The sequence below is a fragment of the Rutidosis leptorrhynchoides genome, chromosome 3 (genome assembly GCF_046630445.1).
Source record: "Rutidosis leptorrhynchoides isolate AG116_Rl617_1_P2 chromosome 3, CSIRO_AGI_Rlap_v1, whole genome shotgun sequence".
Classification (NCBI taxonomy): Eukaryota; Viridiplantae; Streptophyta; class Magnoliopsida; order Asterales; family Asteraceae; genus Rutidosis; species Rutidosis leptorrhynchoides.
Genome location: NC_092335.1, coordinates 44,361,527 through 44,378,937, shown reverse-complemented (window position 1 = coordinate 44,378,937; position 17,411 = coordinate 44,361,527). Strand labels below are relative to the sequence as shown.

Here is a 17,411-nt window from a genome sequence, read left to right as displayed (position 1 = left end):
CTTATCTAGGGTAAAAACTAGATTGAATTTTCAAAAGATCAAATGTTTTCATAAAGATCCAATTTCCTTACGGATCTAAATTTTCATAGTCATGTGGGACTGTAAACCGCCTTTCAAATGTGCACTTTGCTTTAGAAACCGAAAGTAAATCGGCTATTTGATTGCAAGTGTCGTTGACCTAAACCCGAGGCAACTGTGGATGACACACCCACCTTTAACCATGGTTCTATCGTTACTATCATTGTTTATACCACCATATCAAAATCACTGATGTACAAAGTGTGATGAATAAAAAAGTGATTCATGTATGTTTTTATTTCAAATTCTGTATTGCTTGAGGACAAGCAACGCTCAAGTGTGGGGATGTTTGATAAGGCTAAAAAGGAACATATATTTCATAGCAATATCCCTCCTAAATAATAGGTTTTCATATGTAATTGTATTATATTTTCATTGTAATTGTTTAAATAAATAAGTGCGAAGACAAAAGGCGAAAACGAAGATTTGAAGACACAAACGTCCAAAAAGCTCAAATGTTCAAGATACAATTCAAAAGGTTCAATTTATTGATGAAAAACGTCTAAAAATGACAAGAGTACAAGTTACAAAACGCAAAGTACAAGATATTAAATTGTACGCAAGGACGTTCGAAAATCCGGAACCGGGACATGAGTCAACTATCAACGCCCGACGCAACGGACCAAAAATTACAAGTCAACTATGCACAAGAATATAATATAATATTTAAATAATTATATAAATTATTTATATATTATATATATTTAAAAATTATGTCGACAAGCTATGAGACAAATGATCCTGAGCTGGATTTTCAAACTCCGCGACTCGCGGAGTTTGAAGGCTAAAAACTCCACGACTCGCGGAGCTGTCAGAAATCAAAACTCCTATAAAAGGTCACGAATTCTGCGAGTAAAAAATATATAATAATAATAATACTCCCTAGTATAATATAAATAAATATATATATGTATATATAGTATAGATTAGTGTTATATTAGATTAGTTTGGGTTATGTAAAAGTTATTTTTACGGGGTTTTAAAGTCGGAGCTCTGTCCGTGTAACACTACGCGATAAATAATCAATGTAAGCTATGTTCTCCTTTTTAAATTAATGTCTCGTACTTAAGTTATTATTATGCTTATTTGAGCCAAAGTAATCATGATGTTGGACTAAATATTAAAGACGGGGTAATTGGGTTTTGCACCATAATTGGGGTTTGGACAAAAGAACGACACTTGTGGAAATTAGACTATGGGCTATTAATGGGCTTTATATTAAATTAACGATACCTCGTTAATTTAATATAAAGGTTATGATTTGAAGTATCTATATATAACCACATACGCTTAATCGGACACGATGGGCGGGATATTTATAAGTACGAATTATTGTTCATTTGACCAGACACGGGGATGGATTAATAGTCAATGGACTCATTAAAACAGGGGTGGATTACATTCAAGGGTAATTGGTGTAATTGTTAACAAAGTATTAAAACCTTGGTTTACACACAGTCGATAACCTGGTGTATTCATTAAGCAAAGTATTAAGACCTTGTTACAGTTCGAATCCCCAGTTAGTTGGAATATTTGACTTCGGGTATAAGGTTAAATTTGCCGAGCAGTTTATAATTATGACCGATGAACTATTATGGACAAAAACCAGATATGTTTCAAATACATCCAGGACAAAGGACAATTAACCCAGGACAATAAATTAAAATCAAAACGTCAAACATCATGGTTACGGAAGTTTAAATAAGCATAATATATTTTATTTCATTTTTCCTCGTACTTTTATTTATTGTCATTTTAATTATTGTTATTTATTTTATATTGTTATTTAAATATCGTCATTTACTATACGCTTCGCTTAAAATATAAATCGACAAACCGGTCATTAAACGGTAAACCCCCTTTTATATATTATTATATATAATTATATATATTTTGTACAAATATAGTTGTTTAAAAATATAGTGTGCAATAAGCCCGCTCCCTGTGGAACGAACCGGACTTACTAAAAACTATACTACTCTACGATTAGGTACACTGCCTATAGTGTTGTAGCAAGGTTTAGGTATATCTCATTTGTAAATAAATAATTAAAACTTGTGTAATTTGTAACGTATTTCGTAGTAAAATATAGTACTATCACGTACCCCCACGCTACCACATCAGTAGTAAATATAGTTTTATATAACTAATAGTCATTTGATAAAATGATATTGGTAATAATAATAAATAAAAGTTGTTTTATTTTACAATAATAATAATAATAGTTATTATGATAACAATATTGATAATATAAAAATAATAATATTAATGTAAAAAAATAATAATAATAGTGATAGTAATAATAATAATTTTGATAAAAATGATAATTTCTCTAATAATGATAATAATAATAATAGTAAAAATGATACTTTTAATATAGATGATAGTTTTTACTAAAAATGATACTAATAATAATAGTTATTAACGATAGTTTTAATAATACTATTAATAATAATAGCAATATTAATAACAATAATAATAATAATAATAATAATAATAATAATAATAATAATAATAATAATAATAATAATAATAATAATAATGATAATTCTAATAATAATAATGATAGTTCTAATAATAAAAATGATAATTTTTATATAAAAAAAATTAGTTTCAATAATAATACTACTTACATTAAAATTATAATAATAATAATAATACTTATAAAAATAAAAATAATAATAATAATAATAATAATAATAATAATAATAATAATAATAATAATAATAATAATAATCGTATGTATACCTAATAAAGATACGCGTTTGTTGTTTTTCCCCAAAACAGATCTAGGTTGCCAAAACCATTTGCAGAGAAGAAGAAGAAAAAAAAAATTTAAATCATCATCGCTTGATTAATTTTCTGATTATCGTCATCATCAACAAATCAATCGATGATAATTATCGATGAATAGCAGATCATTGATTTGTCATCATCCTTCTTCAAGTTAATTCGTTCTTCTTCTTCTTCATCATCAATCGATTATTTATTTGGCGATGTAGGTAAATGGTTCTTTACTATTGTTTTAATTTCTTCATATTACTATAAATTTTCATGTATTTTTTCTTAATTGAATCGGATACGAACAGTATCTGTAGTAGGGTTTTAAAGGATGATGATACATCGTGATATTTTAAAATAGGTGATGATGGTGAGTGGTTGGGAGGGTTGATTGAACGGAACCCTGATTAGAAGCACAAACGTATAGCAGTAAGATGAGATTAGCAGGTTCGATAATGGTTGTTTTTGTAGGGTGTTGTTTGAGTGGTGACATGTTCACAGAACTTCCTTCGTATGCACGGGTATGGTCTGTATTGATTCATCAAGAATAATAATCAATTTCTGATCTGTCAGCACAGGTATATAACCTTATATGATTTCTCTTACAATTACAATTAAGTTTGGCGTATGCCTCATCAGTTATGTCTACCTATTTTTTTTAGGGTTTTCTAACTGGTTTCACATGTTAAAAGATTATGGAAATTAGTTTGTAGACTATCTCATTTTGATTTGTTTGTGGTGTAAATATGGGTAAGATTGTTTGTGAGTGGAAACAAGTTGAATTGGTTTTGTCACTGCAATAACTTATATATATATTTGTGGTATCATTTGTTGTATAGGTAATGGAAATAATTGTAATATTCGTGAACTACCTTTAAGGAGGAATGGGTGGATGGCAGTTTGGTGAACCTGTTCGAACCAGAAACATTGGATAACCTAACAGCTTGATTAGACCGATGTAGCGGCCATTTTGTTGATGGTGTTGATAGGTGTTTTTGGGTCAGAAACAACATCCTGTGAGCTGCAGCAGTAGCTGAAGTGAGTGATGGGAACACGGGGTGTTCAATGGTATTAAGGTTGTATTTTGTAGGTGATGGTGCTTTGAGGTGAAAAAGATGGCGGATAAAGGGTGATTCGATGGTTGTCTGAAGATGTTGATAAAGTGGTGCTCGAATGGGTTTGGTTTGAAGATGGCAATGGTGGTGAGTTCAAAGTGATGCAGACTGCAGGGTGGCAGTGGTGTTGGTGAATGGATTCTTCGTTTCTTCATGGAATGGTATATGTGTTATGTATATATAAAATGGATAGATTTGTAAAGAAAATATTACTCATTTAATAATAGTGATACACAGTAGGTTTGGATTCATAATTCAAACCTCACGGATGAATTATTAGTAGTTTGTTATATGTTACTTTCAGTAGACAGGAAAATATTTCAAGATGGTGATATGTAATAATATTTGGATACTTTATTTGTTTTTATATTGATTGAAGATTTTCATGATATGTATATGCTTTTTAGTGTAATAATAGCAATAGCATAAATGTTAAATAATGAAAACAAAACATATTTTGTTGTTTGTCTTTGATCGAGTACCATCATCTAAATGGATGTATTGATTTTTATATGGTGTGATATGAGAATCAAGTTGGAATAAAAAAATGATAAATTCAAACTTTACTAAAAGAAACTTGTGAAACCATTACTAGTTGTCATTTTATGATGATTAACATTAATCAAAGATTAGAAGTACTCACATACAAAACGCATTAGAACACCCCACAATCGTGTGGTTAATCATATTATTTATATTTTCAACATTCACTTATATTATTAGTTAAAAGTTAGAAACAATCAAATATAGTATTATGTATATATAATATTGGACAAGGTAGTAGTAGTATGAAGTAGTGGTTTTTCCTCATGTATCATTGAGGAAAAAATATTGAAAGGAAACAAAAGACTTTTAGTAAGAGTGGTGTGATGTGTCTGATTAATCACGGATGAAAAATGAATTTAACAAGTGGGTTATGTTGTGTGCATGAACGGAAACATATAATAGGTTATATATAAAGATTCACTTTCAGTAATAACTTAATGATATTATTTTATTCTTTCACATTTTCATTATATATATATATATATATATATATATATATATATATATATATATATATATATATATATATATATATATATATATATATATATGAAGATTTATTTTAATTACTTTATATCTTATTTCACATATCTAACTTTAATGTTTAAATTATATTTTATAATTTCAAATTAATATACATATATTTACATTTACATACACATACTTATTTACAAATAATTGTTCGTGAATTGTCGAGAATGGTCGAAGGTCATTTTAATATATGAAACAGTTCAAACTTTTTGAGACTTAACCTTACAGACTTTGCTTATCATATCGAAATCAAATAAGATTCAGGTTTAAATTTGGTCAGAAATTCTCGGGTCATCACAGTACCTACCCGTTAAAGAAATTTCGTCCTGAAATTTGAGTGAGGTCGTCATGGCTAACAATAAATATGTTTCCCTAACGAATATGAGTTGATAAATAGAATTTTATCATTATTGAATAATATGGATAAAATAATTCGATTATTCGAGGAGTACGAATGAAGCTATCATAAAATAGTGAAATGAGTAAATGCAGGTTCGACTTAACCGGTGACGTAGTCACGGTTGATTTCCGGAGATCAAGGGATTTAGAGGAAATCTTCGTAATCTAAAAGATTTGATTCTTCGGCGAATAAGAAATTAAGATCTCTATAATTAAATGTGGTTATCAGTCTTGATTGCTCTGTCGGATATTTTCACTATAAATCAACTTCCTATGTTCCATTACTTTAACCATTTCAATATTTTCTTTCTTAATTCATACATCCAAAAGATTGTGAAAATGCTTAATCTAGTTCTAATCCTTGATATTTTCCTAATTATCATTTCTGTCATCCTTCTTTTCAATCTTTCACCAGAAAATCTGTTTACTTCTACTACTACCTTGTGGTGATACTATTCCTAATTATAATGTGTCTTTATATTACTATTCGTATTAATATCCACGGTTTGAAATTCCTGGGTTGTTATTGGGTTTTATATCTTCCCTTATATTTTGATGTCACTGCTCTTGTCTCCTATAATCATGGTCATCCATAGTTAATGCTCTCTCCTATTTGCTGCGATTTATACTCCCTTTCTACTTCGGAGCTTCATGCTTTTGTTTTCTTTTCGCAATTAATGGTCCAGACTTCATAGGTATGGAGTTTCGAATTATCATAATATACAAGGTAGAAAGGAAAAAGTAGTAGCACGATTTGATTTGTTAAATTACCAGAATTACTGAGGATAGAGCTATTAAGAATATATTTTCTTGATTTGTTCAGAGGTTAAGTAGAATGAATGGGTCATGTAACATGACACGTGATGACGTTATGATTCTGTGAATCATCACGTCCCATTAGAACTCAGCATGACTTACTGTAATATAATCACGTTGATCAAGTGTCATTATATTATACTAACTCATGCATCAGTTCCCAACATTACTTCAATAACATTCTTTATTTAAGCTCGAAAGTTTGCAGAATATAGAAACTAACAGTTTCTATATGATGTAATACTGATAGCACGAAGAGATTAATGATTTCAGATAAGAATAGTTATAAAAATATCTCCAGAAATATGGAGGATATTTATAATGAAAGATACGATAATATCTCGGAATATCTAAGATCAGAGGATGATAGAAACTATTATCTGCAAGGGTTTAGAGTAAGGAGCAAGACATTCACTAAAGACTTTAGCAGACATTGAATCATTTGGATTCTTTGAAGTCAAACTTATTCTTTGTGATTTGTCCACGGCTTTCTTCCTAGTTTAGCATAATCTGCTTTTCGGTACTAAATTTTCTATTGAATGTTTCCAATATAATGATACACAGGAAGCACGAGGAGGTATATAATTTCGGACGAGAATATTTATGAAAATATCCTCAGAGATATCGAAGATATTGATGATGATATTTTGAAATTTCTAAGTTCGATGGTTGATGGAGAAAGATTTTCCGCAAGATTTTAACATGACTTCGGGGCAAGATATTCTCTAAAGATTTCAACGGATCCAGAATTACCTGAATCCTTTGAATATAGGGTTTGGTCCTTGTATTTGTCCTTGGTCTCTTTCATGGGTAGCTCAATCTATTTTTCAATACTCAATTTTCTATCGAGCGTTCCTAACACTCCTTTCTTTATCATCAAACTTTTGGTCGTTTAGACCATCTACCATTTTTCTGTTTCCTCTGCATTTAATGCTATGATATCTGAATCATCGATTATTATTCCGAGGTGGTTTCAGGAAAATTGTGTTTTTAGATGATTAAACGCTGATGGTAATATGGTGGAATATGAAAGGTTCTCTGGTAACAATAAAAGAGCACGCGTATATATCAACGTTATAATAAGGTTGTTTCGTACGAAAAGTCGAAGTTGTCTTGCTGGAGCTGTGACAAAACTGGCTATCTCGAACAGCAGATGCAAAGTTATTTTCGGTAATAATAACGCTAAAGAAATTAGCACAGCTACGTGTTAAACGTTTACTCAGGTTTCGAGTGTTTTCAGGTGCATAACTATATGCATCAATCTTTTCTCCCGTAAATGAAGTGCGATTGGTTCATCCTCTCGATTGAGGTATTTTCAAGAATCATGAAAAGTTTGAACGCAGAATGTAATCGTGAAGATACAAATGATGTTTAAGACGAAATCAAGTGGCAACTTGAAGAATTATTTAGTTTCATATGTTATAATCAATATTTTAATTCATTTTAATTGTTCAATGTTATTAGTCCACATTCGATAGTCCACAGTTGACAGTCCAATAATTCATATATAGTTTAATATATAATATTCGAATTAATTAATACGTGTCGTGACCCGTATACGTCTCAGACTCGATCACAACTCAAACTATATATATTATTGTAGAATCAACCTCAACCCTGTATAGAGAACTCGATCATTACTGCATATAGAGTGTCTATGGTGATTCCAAATAATATATATAGATGCGTCGATATGATATGTAAAAACCTTGTATACGTGTCCCGATATTTAAAGTGCGTAAAATAAATAACAGAAAATTAAATAACGATAAATAAAATTGCGATAAATTAAAATGTAATCAGTTAGCTAGGAACACTTAGCTAGGATTTTTTTTTTTTTTTGCGTGGATTCTTAACAAAATTTTCTCATAGTTAATTTGTTCGTTTCTAACAAATTTTATTCCGTCAAATGTTTTCTTCATTATGCCACTTGTTGGATTCTGATAGATCAAAATCCAAATATGAAATTGAATTTGGATGAAAATAGTTGTTCTTTGGTGAACGGATACGTATATGCGTGAATTTGAGCAGTGTTGTTAATGACTGCTGAATCTGAATTGAAGAATGTACAGTGTAACTTATTAATGTAAAATCTGAATATTCCTCGGATATTACCTACCCGTTAAAAAATATTTTCACCATTAACAGTTTGTACAAAAGAATTTTTAATCGCAATCTTTATGAAAATATACTTACATATATATTTTCTTCAGATGTAACCATGGATTTAATGAGTGAATATGATATTAAACTCTTTTGATTTACCGTTTGAACAAGTATATATAATCTCTAAAACATTAGAGTTTACATAATCATCATGTCGAACGAAGATAAATGATGTAGAACGTCATGTGGAACGATGATTATACTCGAGGTACAGAATGAGATGTCGAAGCTGGTGATGCGGATGTTGTTGTTGGTGGTACTAGTGCTGTTGGTGCTAAAGTTGGTGATGTGACTGGTGTTGGTGATACTGCTGATTCTTGCAAACTATGTACCGTGCTCTCTAAAGTTAACACTCGAGCTCGGAGTTCTTTAACTTCTTCTACTAACCCTGGTTGGTTATCAGTGTGGGGTAGAGGCTGGATATCTTCTCTAGTTCCGTTAATGGTAGTCTCAAGACGAAAAATTCTGGCAAAAAGGGTATAAACGGTGTTGCGAACAGGTTCACCGGTGAGAGGGTCGAGTACTCCAAGGTTAGGTGGTAGATTAGGTTCATGATATGGAGTACCTTCTTCCCTATTCCATAGGGTGAGTATGTCGCGAACCCACCCCCATTTTCTCCAGTAATCACGGTAGTTGATTGGTTGGTGTGCTCCTGTCACGCTGTCTTTGGAGTCAGAGGAACTTGGTCGATTCGTAGAGGCCATCTTACGCGATCTCAGGGAAGATTTTTGGCGTAAAGAGTTTAGTGACAGCAATTGATAGTTGGATGGCATTCTCAATGCATAATTTGCATAGATATATATAGTACCAGGATCCCTTAAATTAAGGAGAAATTTACGAGAGATATCAGGCAAGGTCTACAGCAACAGATACGCTAAGATATGAATTTTTGTCTATACACTATTCGTGCAGTCAATGCAGTAAAACGTGTCTAGACTAAGAATAATGAGTAAGTGATTTCCTAAGAATGATAAGCAAATGATTTTTGACAAAAATGATAAGCAAAACTTTTGACATGCAGACACGGTCGAAGTCCAGACTCACTAATGCATCCTAACAACTATCAGTTAGATATACTAATGCAAGACCTGGTTCGCTAAGACCACCGCTCTGATACCAACTGAAAGGACCCGTCCTAATCCATCCGGACAAAGTCCATATCGATTACAAACGATTCACAATAGTTGGTTACATCGCGAGGTACTTGACCTCTATATGATACATTTTACAAACATTGCATTCGTTTTTAAAAGACAACTTGCTTTATATCGAAAATTGATGACATGCAATTCATTTCATAATATATTCAACTATAATTGTCTAAATAATAATCTTTATGAACCCGACGACTCGAATGCAACAACTTTTGAAATATGTCATGAATGACTCCAAGTAATATCTTTTAAATGAGCAATTGCACAGCGGAAGACTTCTTTTATACCTGAGAATAAACATGCTTTCAAGTGTCAACCAAAAGGTTGGTGAGTTCATTAGTTTATCATAAATAATCAATTCATAAATTTAATAGACCACAAGATTTCATATTTCCATTTCTCATAAACATACGTCCCATGCATAGAGACAAAATATCATTCATATGGATTGAACACCTGGTAACCGACATTCACAATATGCATATAAGAATATCCCCATCATTCCGGGATCCTCCTTCGGACATGATATAAATTTCGAAGTACTAAAGCATCCGGTACTTTGGATGGGGCTTGTTGGGCCCGATAGATCTATCTTTAGAGTTCGCGTCAATTAGGGTGTCTGTTCCCTAATTCTTAGATTACCAGACTTAATAAAAAGGGGCATATTCGATTTTGATAATTCAACCATAGAATGTAGTTTCACGTACTTGTGTCTATTTTGTAAATCAGTTATAAAAGCAACGCATGTATTCTCAGTCCCAAAATATATATTGCAAAAGCATTTAAAAAGGGAGTAAATGAAACTCACGTATATAAATATTGTAAAACAGTTAATAAAGCATTTGCATGTATTCTCAGTCCCAAAAATGTAAAGAGTAAAAGGGAGCAAATGAAACTCACGCATATAAATATTGTAGAACAGTTAATAAAGCATTTGCATGTATTCTCAGCCCAAAAATATAATGAATAAAAAGGGATTAAATGAACTCACCATAATGTATTTTGTAGTAAAAATACATATGACGTCATTTAACAAGAGTAGGGTTGACCTCGGATTCATGAACCTATATCATTCATATATGTATTAAAATATATATTTGTAATCGGATAAATCTATATATTATTATTAGTGTCTTAATTGTTATTTTAATTAGGTTTTTCATTGATAATCTTATTAATTATATTTATTAATATTTATTATAAAGTATTAATATAGTTATGTTATGTGTAGTAAATACAGTTTTATATAACTAATAGTCATTTGATAAAATGATATTGGTAATAATAATAAATAAAAGTTGTTTTATTTTACAATTATAATAATAATAATAGTTATTATGATAATAATATTGATAATATAAAAATAATAATATTAATGTAAAAAAAATAATAATAATAGTGATAGTAATAATAATAATTTTGATAAAAATGATAATTTCTCTAATAATGATAATAATAATAGTAAAAATGATACTTTTAATATAGATGATAGTTTTTACTAAAAATGATACTAATAATAATAGTTATTAACGATAGTTTTAATAATACTAATAATAATAATAGCAATAGCAATAACAATAATAATAATAATAATAATAATAATAATGATAATTCTAATAATAATAATAATGATAGTTCTAATAATAAAAATGATAATTTTTATATAAAAAAAATTAGTTTCAATAATAATACTACTTACATTAAAATTAATAATAATAATAATAATACTTATAAAAATAAAAATAATAAAAATAATAATAATAATAATAATAATAATAATAATAATAATAATAATAATCGTATGTATACCTAATAAAGATACGCGTTTGTTGTTTTTCCCCAAAACAGATCTAGGTTGCCAAAACCATTTGCAGAGAAGAAGAAGAAAAAAAAATTTAAATCATCATCGCTTGATTAATTTTCTGATTATCGTCATCATCAACAAATCAATCGATGATAATTATCGATGAATAGCAGATCATTGATTTGTCATCATCCTTCTTCAAGTTAATTCGTTCTTCTTCTTCTTCATCATCAATCGATTATTTATTTGGCGATGTAGGTAAATGGTTCTTTACTATTGTTTTAATTTCTTCATATTACTATAAATTTTCATGTATTTTTTCTTAATTGAATCGGATACGAACAGTATCTGTAGTAGGGTTTTAAAGGATGATGATACATCGTGATATTTTAAAATAGGTGATGATGGTGAGTGGTTGGGAGGGTTGATTGAACGGAACCCTGATTAGAAGCACAAACGTATAGCAGTAAGATGAGATTAGCAGGTTCGATAATGGTTGTTTTTGTAGGGTGTTGTTTGAGTGGTGACATGTTCACAGAACTTCCTTCGTATGCACGGGTATGGTCTGTATTGATTCATCAAGAATAATAATCAATTTCTGATCTGTCAGCACAGGTATATAACCTTATATGATCTCTCTTACAATTACAATTATGGTTATGTCTACCTATTTTTTTAGGGTTTTCTAACTGGTTTCACATGTTAAAAGATTATGGAAATTAGTTTGTAGACTATCTCATTTTGATTTGTTTGTGGTGTAAATATGGGTAAGATTGTTTGTGAGTGGAAACAATTTGAATTGGTTTTGTCACTGCAATAACTTATATATATTTGTGGTATCATTTGTTGTATAGGTAATGGAAATAATTGTAATATTCGTGAACTACCTTTAAGGAGGAATGGGTGGATGGCAGTTTGGTGAACCTGTTCGAACCAGAAACATTGGATAACCTAACAGCTTGATTAGACCGATGTAGCAGCCATTTTGTTGATGGTGTTGATAGGTGTTTTTGGGTCAGAAACAACATCCTGTGAGCTGCAGCAGTAGCTGAAGTGAGTGATGGGAACACGGGGTGTTCAATGGTATTAAGGTTGTATTTTGTAGGTGATGGTGCTTTGAGGTGAAAAAGATGGCGGATAAAGGGTGATTCGATGGTTGTCTGAAGATGTTGATAAAGTGGTGCTCGAATGGGTTTGGTTTGAAGATGGCAATGGTGGTGAGTTCAAAGTGATGCAGGCTGCAGGGTGGCAGTGGTGTTGGTGAATGGGTTCTTCGTTTCTTCATGGAATGGTATATGTGTTATGTATATATAAAATGGATAGATTTGTAAAGAAAATATTACTCATTTAATAATAGTGATACACAGTAGGTTTGGATTCATAATTCAAACCTCACGGATGAATTATTAGTAGTTTGTTATATGTTACTTTCAGTAGACAGGAAAATATTTCAAGATGGTGATATGTAATAATATTTGGATACTTTATTTGTTTTTATATTGATTGAAGATTTTCATGATATGTATATGTTTTTTAGTGTAATAATAGCAATAGCATAAATGTTAAATAATGAAAACAAAACATATTTTGTTGTTTGTCTTTGATCGAGTACCATCATCTAAATGGATGTATCGATTTTTATATGGTGTGATATGAGAATCAAGTTGGAATAAAAAAATGATAAATTCAAACTTTACTAAAAGAAACTTGTGAAACCATTACTAGTTGTCATTTTATGATGATTAACATTAATCAAAGATTAGAAGTACTCACATACAAAACGCATTAGAACACCCCACAATCGTGTGGTTAATCATATTATTTATATTTTCAACATTCACTTATATTATTAGTTAAAAGTTAGAAACAATCAAATATATTATTATGTATATATAATATTGGACAAGGTAGTAGTAGTATGAAGTAGTGGTTTTTCCTCATGTATCATTGAGGAAAAAATATTGAAAGGAAACAAAAGACTTTTAGTAAGAGTGGTGTGATGTGTCTGATTAATCAAGGATGAAAAATGAATTTAACAAGTGGGTTATGTTGTGTGCATGAACGGAAACATATAATAGGTTATATATAAAGATTCACTTTCAGTAATAACTTAATGATATTGTTTTATTCTTTCACATTTTCATTTATATATATATATATATATATATATATATATATATATATATATATATATATATATATATATATATATATATATATATATATATATATATATATATATGAAGATTTATTTTAATTACTTTATATCTTATTTCACATATCTAACTTTAATGTTTAAATTATATTTTATAATTTCAAATTAATATACATATATTTACATTTACATACACATACTTATTTACAAATAATTGTTCGTGAATTGTCGAGAATGGTCGAAGGTCATTTTAATATATGAAACAGTTCAAACTTTTTTAGACTTAACCTTACAGACTTTGCTTATCATATCGAAATCAAATAAGATTCAGGTTTAAATTTGGTCGGAAATTCCCGGGTCATCACAACAATTATGCGCCGTAACATTAATTTTTAATTAAGTACTCAAATGTTAGCAACTAGATCCAGATCGGCCCGCACGATGGGACGGAGCTTTTCGGATTGCTATTCATGTTTAACATAGCGTTATGTATTTATAGAGTTAAGAACGTGTTGCTACGGGTGTGTTTGGATACGTGTGGGTAGTACCTAGTATACCTAATGGTATGCGCGTTTTTAATGCCGATAAAATTGCGTTAAAAGGGGGGGTAGGTGGTGGAAACATCGATATGATGTAGTTAGTTTGTGTTGTTTATTATACGTGTATAAATGTGTATGAAAGATAGCCTGAAATATTTAGCGTTTTTTTTTATTTTAAAAATGACTGTTTCACGTATAGTTAGTTGCATATACGGTCCATTAAAAATTTGGGTGAAATTTTTAATAAACTAATAATTTTACAGTATTTACCCCTGAAGAGTTGTCACATTTAAGATTGTTTGGGTTTTTTTTAAGTTTGTGTTTGTCGTCTGGAAAACGTGAGAAGCCCAAAACGACACAAATTCGCACGCTTTTTAGAGGTCACGGTGTCCGCGGTCTATCCTCGCCGTCCACCTTAAACCGATGCCGTAATCGACGGTCAGTCAACCCGGGACGGCGTCGATTCCATCGTCGATTTTCATCATCGAGCCAGTGACGGTGGTGAAACTAGTCGTTGCACTGTTTGAAATTCAAAAACTAGTGGTTTTAACGGGTAGTTTTCCTTTTTTCCCTTCTTTCTTATAAATACAATATTTTTCTCATTTTACTCACACAACCATATCTTTTTTATCACTTTCACTCTACAATATTTAAATTATCACTTTAATATTTATTTTTATATTATTAATTACAAAATGTCGTCTTCTTCGAATTCTTCACACGACTCGTTCACAAACTATACACTAAACCTAGTTGATGATGACTTTTCTTCTGAAGATGATGTAAACTCACGTCGTTATATACGTCGTAATCATTATGAAGCACATGAACGTTTGATGGACGATTATTTTGACGAGGGTTGCAAATATACGGATGATAATTTCAAACGACGATTTAGAATGTGGCGACGTGTTTTTCTTAGAATTATGAAGGATATTCTAAGGTACTCTGCAAATCCATTGACGTATTATTTTAGATGGTTTTATCGAAGACAAGATTCACGCGGTATGTGGAGTATTAGTACGCATTTAAATATCACAGTCGCACTACGTCAGCTAGCATACGGTTATACACCTGATGCTTTGGATGAGTATCTGCAAATGTCTCAACGAGTTGGCCGGGAATCTCTACACAACTTTGGTAAGTGTATCATTGATTTGTACGCGAATGTCTACTTAAGAGAGCCTACTTTGCATGACATTCAACGTTTGTATGAAGGTCATGAAAGTATTCACGATTTTCATGGCATGATGGGTAGTATAGATTGTATGCACTGGACTTGGAAAAAATGTCCAGTTGCGTGGAGAGACCAATATATGTGAGGCGATCACAGTCACCCAACTATTATGCATGAAGCCATCTCCTCGTATGATAATTGGATTTGCCATGCGGTTGCCTAAGTAGTTTAATAGTTAACGCTCGTTAAATCGGTCCTAAGTAGTTTACCGCTATACTATTTCTCTTATTTTCGTGCTCCCTTGAGTGTAATTAATTGTATAAAGAGTATTTGGCGTAATTTTGTTTTGGGTGGTTCGAGTGATGATTCTAAACAGGTTTGGGTCAAATGGGATGAGTCTCGTTAACCATACGGCGAAGGAGGTCTCAATACCGGGTTTCTTCGGGGTAAAAATCTTGCACAGTTAAGGAAATGATTTTGGCAGGTTAAATCCGAACCTAATTCACTTTGGTTTACAATTATTAAAAGCATTCATGGTACTAATGGGCTACTCTCATCTTTGGGTCTTAGTTGCCCGCAAGGAAAGAGTGGCGTTTGGTTAAATATTTTACATGCACGTTGTGCAATTGAGAAGTTGGGGCTGAACTTTGCCTCTTGGTTTTCAAAGTCGATTGGTGATGGTGTTAACACTCAATTTTGGGAGGATATGTGGCTGTCAAATGTGCCTCTAAAAGAAAGATTCAAGCGGTTATACTATCTTGAATCGGAGCAGAACGTTTTAGTTCGAGACATAGTGCAATGGGCTGGGAAAACATGCGTTCAAACCGGGAGCTGGAATCGAGTCATCTTGGGCAGAACACATGCGGAAGTTGAACATTTAATTACTAACTTGAACATATATATTAAGCAGGACAGGGACAACGACACATGGATCTGGAATCTTGCCTCAAATGGAGTGTTCACAGCAAAAAATTGGCGAGACTTATTGACGAGTGAAATGTCCCGTTCATATTGATTATAAACGTTCCATATTAATTGATTTCGTCGCGAGGTTTTGACCTCTATATGAGACGTTTTTCCAAAGACCGCATTCATTTTTAAAACAACCATAACCTTTATTTTATCTATAAAGGTTTAAAAAGCATTACGTAGATTATCAAATAATGATAATCTAAAATATACCGTTTACACACGACCATTACATAATGGTTTACAATAAGAATATATTACATCAAAAATAAGTTTCTTGAATGCAGTTTTTACATAATATCATACAAGCATGGACTCCAAATCTTGTCCTTATTTTAGTATGCAACAGCGGAAGCTCTTAATAATCACCTGAGAATAAACATGCTTAAAACGTCAGCAAAAATGTTGGTGAGTTATAGGTTTAACCTATATATTATCAAATCATAATAATAGACCACAAGATTTCATATTTCAATATACATCCCATACATAGAGATAAAAATCATTCATATGGTGAACACCTGGTAACCAAAATTAACAAGATGCGTATAAGAATATCCCCTATCATTCCGGGAAATCCTTCGGACATGATAAAAACGAATTCGAAGCACTAAAGCATCCGGTACTTTGGATGGGGTTCGTTAGGCCCAATAGATCTATCTTTAGGATTCGCGTCAATTAGTAGATCGGTTTACTAATTCTTAGGTTACCAAGCAAAAGGGGCATACTCGGCTTCGATCATTCACCCATATAATGTAGTTTCATTTACTTGTGTCTATTTCGTAAAATATTTATAAAACTGCATGTATTCTCATCCCAAAATATTAGATTTTAAAAGTGGGACTATAACTCACTTTCACAGATTTTTACTTTGCTGAAAAATAAGACTTGGCCACTGGTCGATTCACGAACCTATAACAAATATGTACATATATATCAAAGTATGTTCAAAATATATTTACAACACTTTTAATACATTTTGATGTTTTAAGTTTATTAAGTCAGTTGTCCTCGTTAGTAACCTACAACTAGTTGTCCATAGTTAAATGTACAGAAATAAATTGATATATATTATCTTGAATCAATCCACGACACAGTGTATACACGTTTCAGGCTAGATCACAACTCAAAGCATATATATTTTTGGAATCAACCTCAACCCTGTATAGCTAACTCCAACA

At 31.1% G+C, this 17,411-nt stretch overlaps 1 protein-coding gene across 1 annotated transcript; it reads left to right on the top strand.

The window, feature by feature from the left end:
• The first annotated feature begins 14,779 nt into the window (after positions 1–14,779).
• Positions 14,780–15,406, top strand: LOC139899927 (uncharacterized). Its single transcript, XM_071882752.1, has one exon. It carries the CDS (start codon positions 14,780–14,782, stop codon positions 15,404–15,406), a length of 627 nt encoding a protein of 208 aa, XP_071738853.1.
• Positions 15,407–17,411: the final 2,005 nt, after the last annotated feature.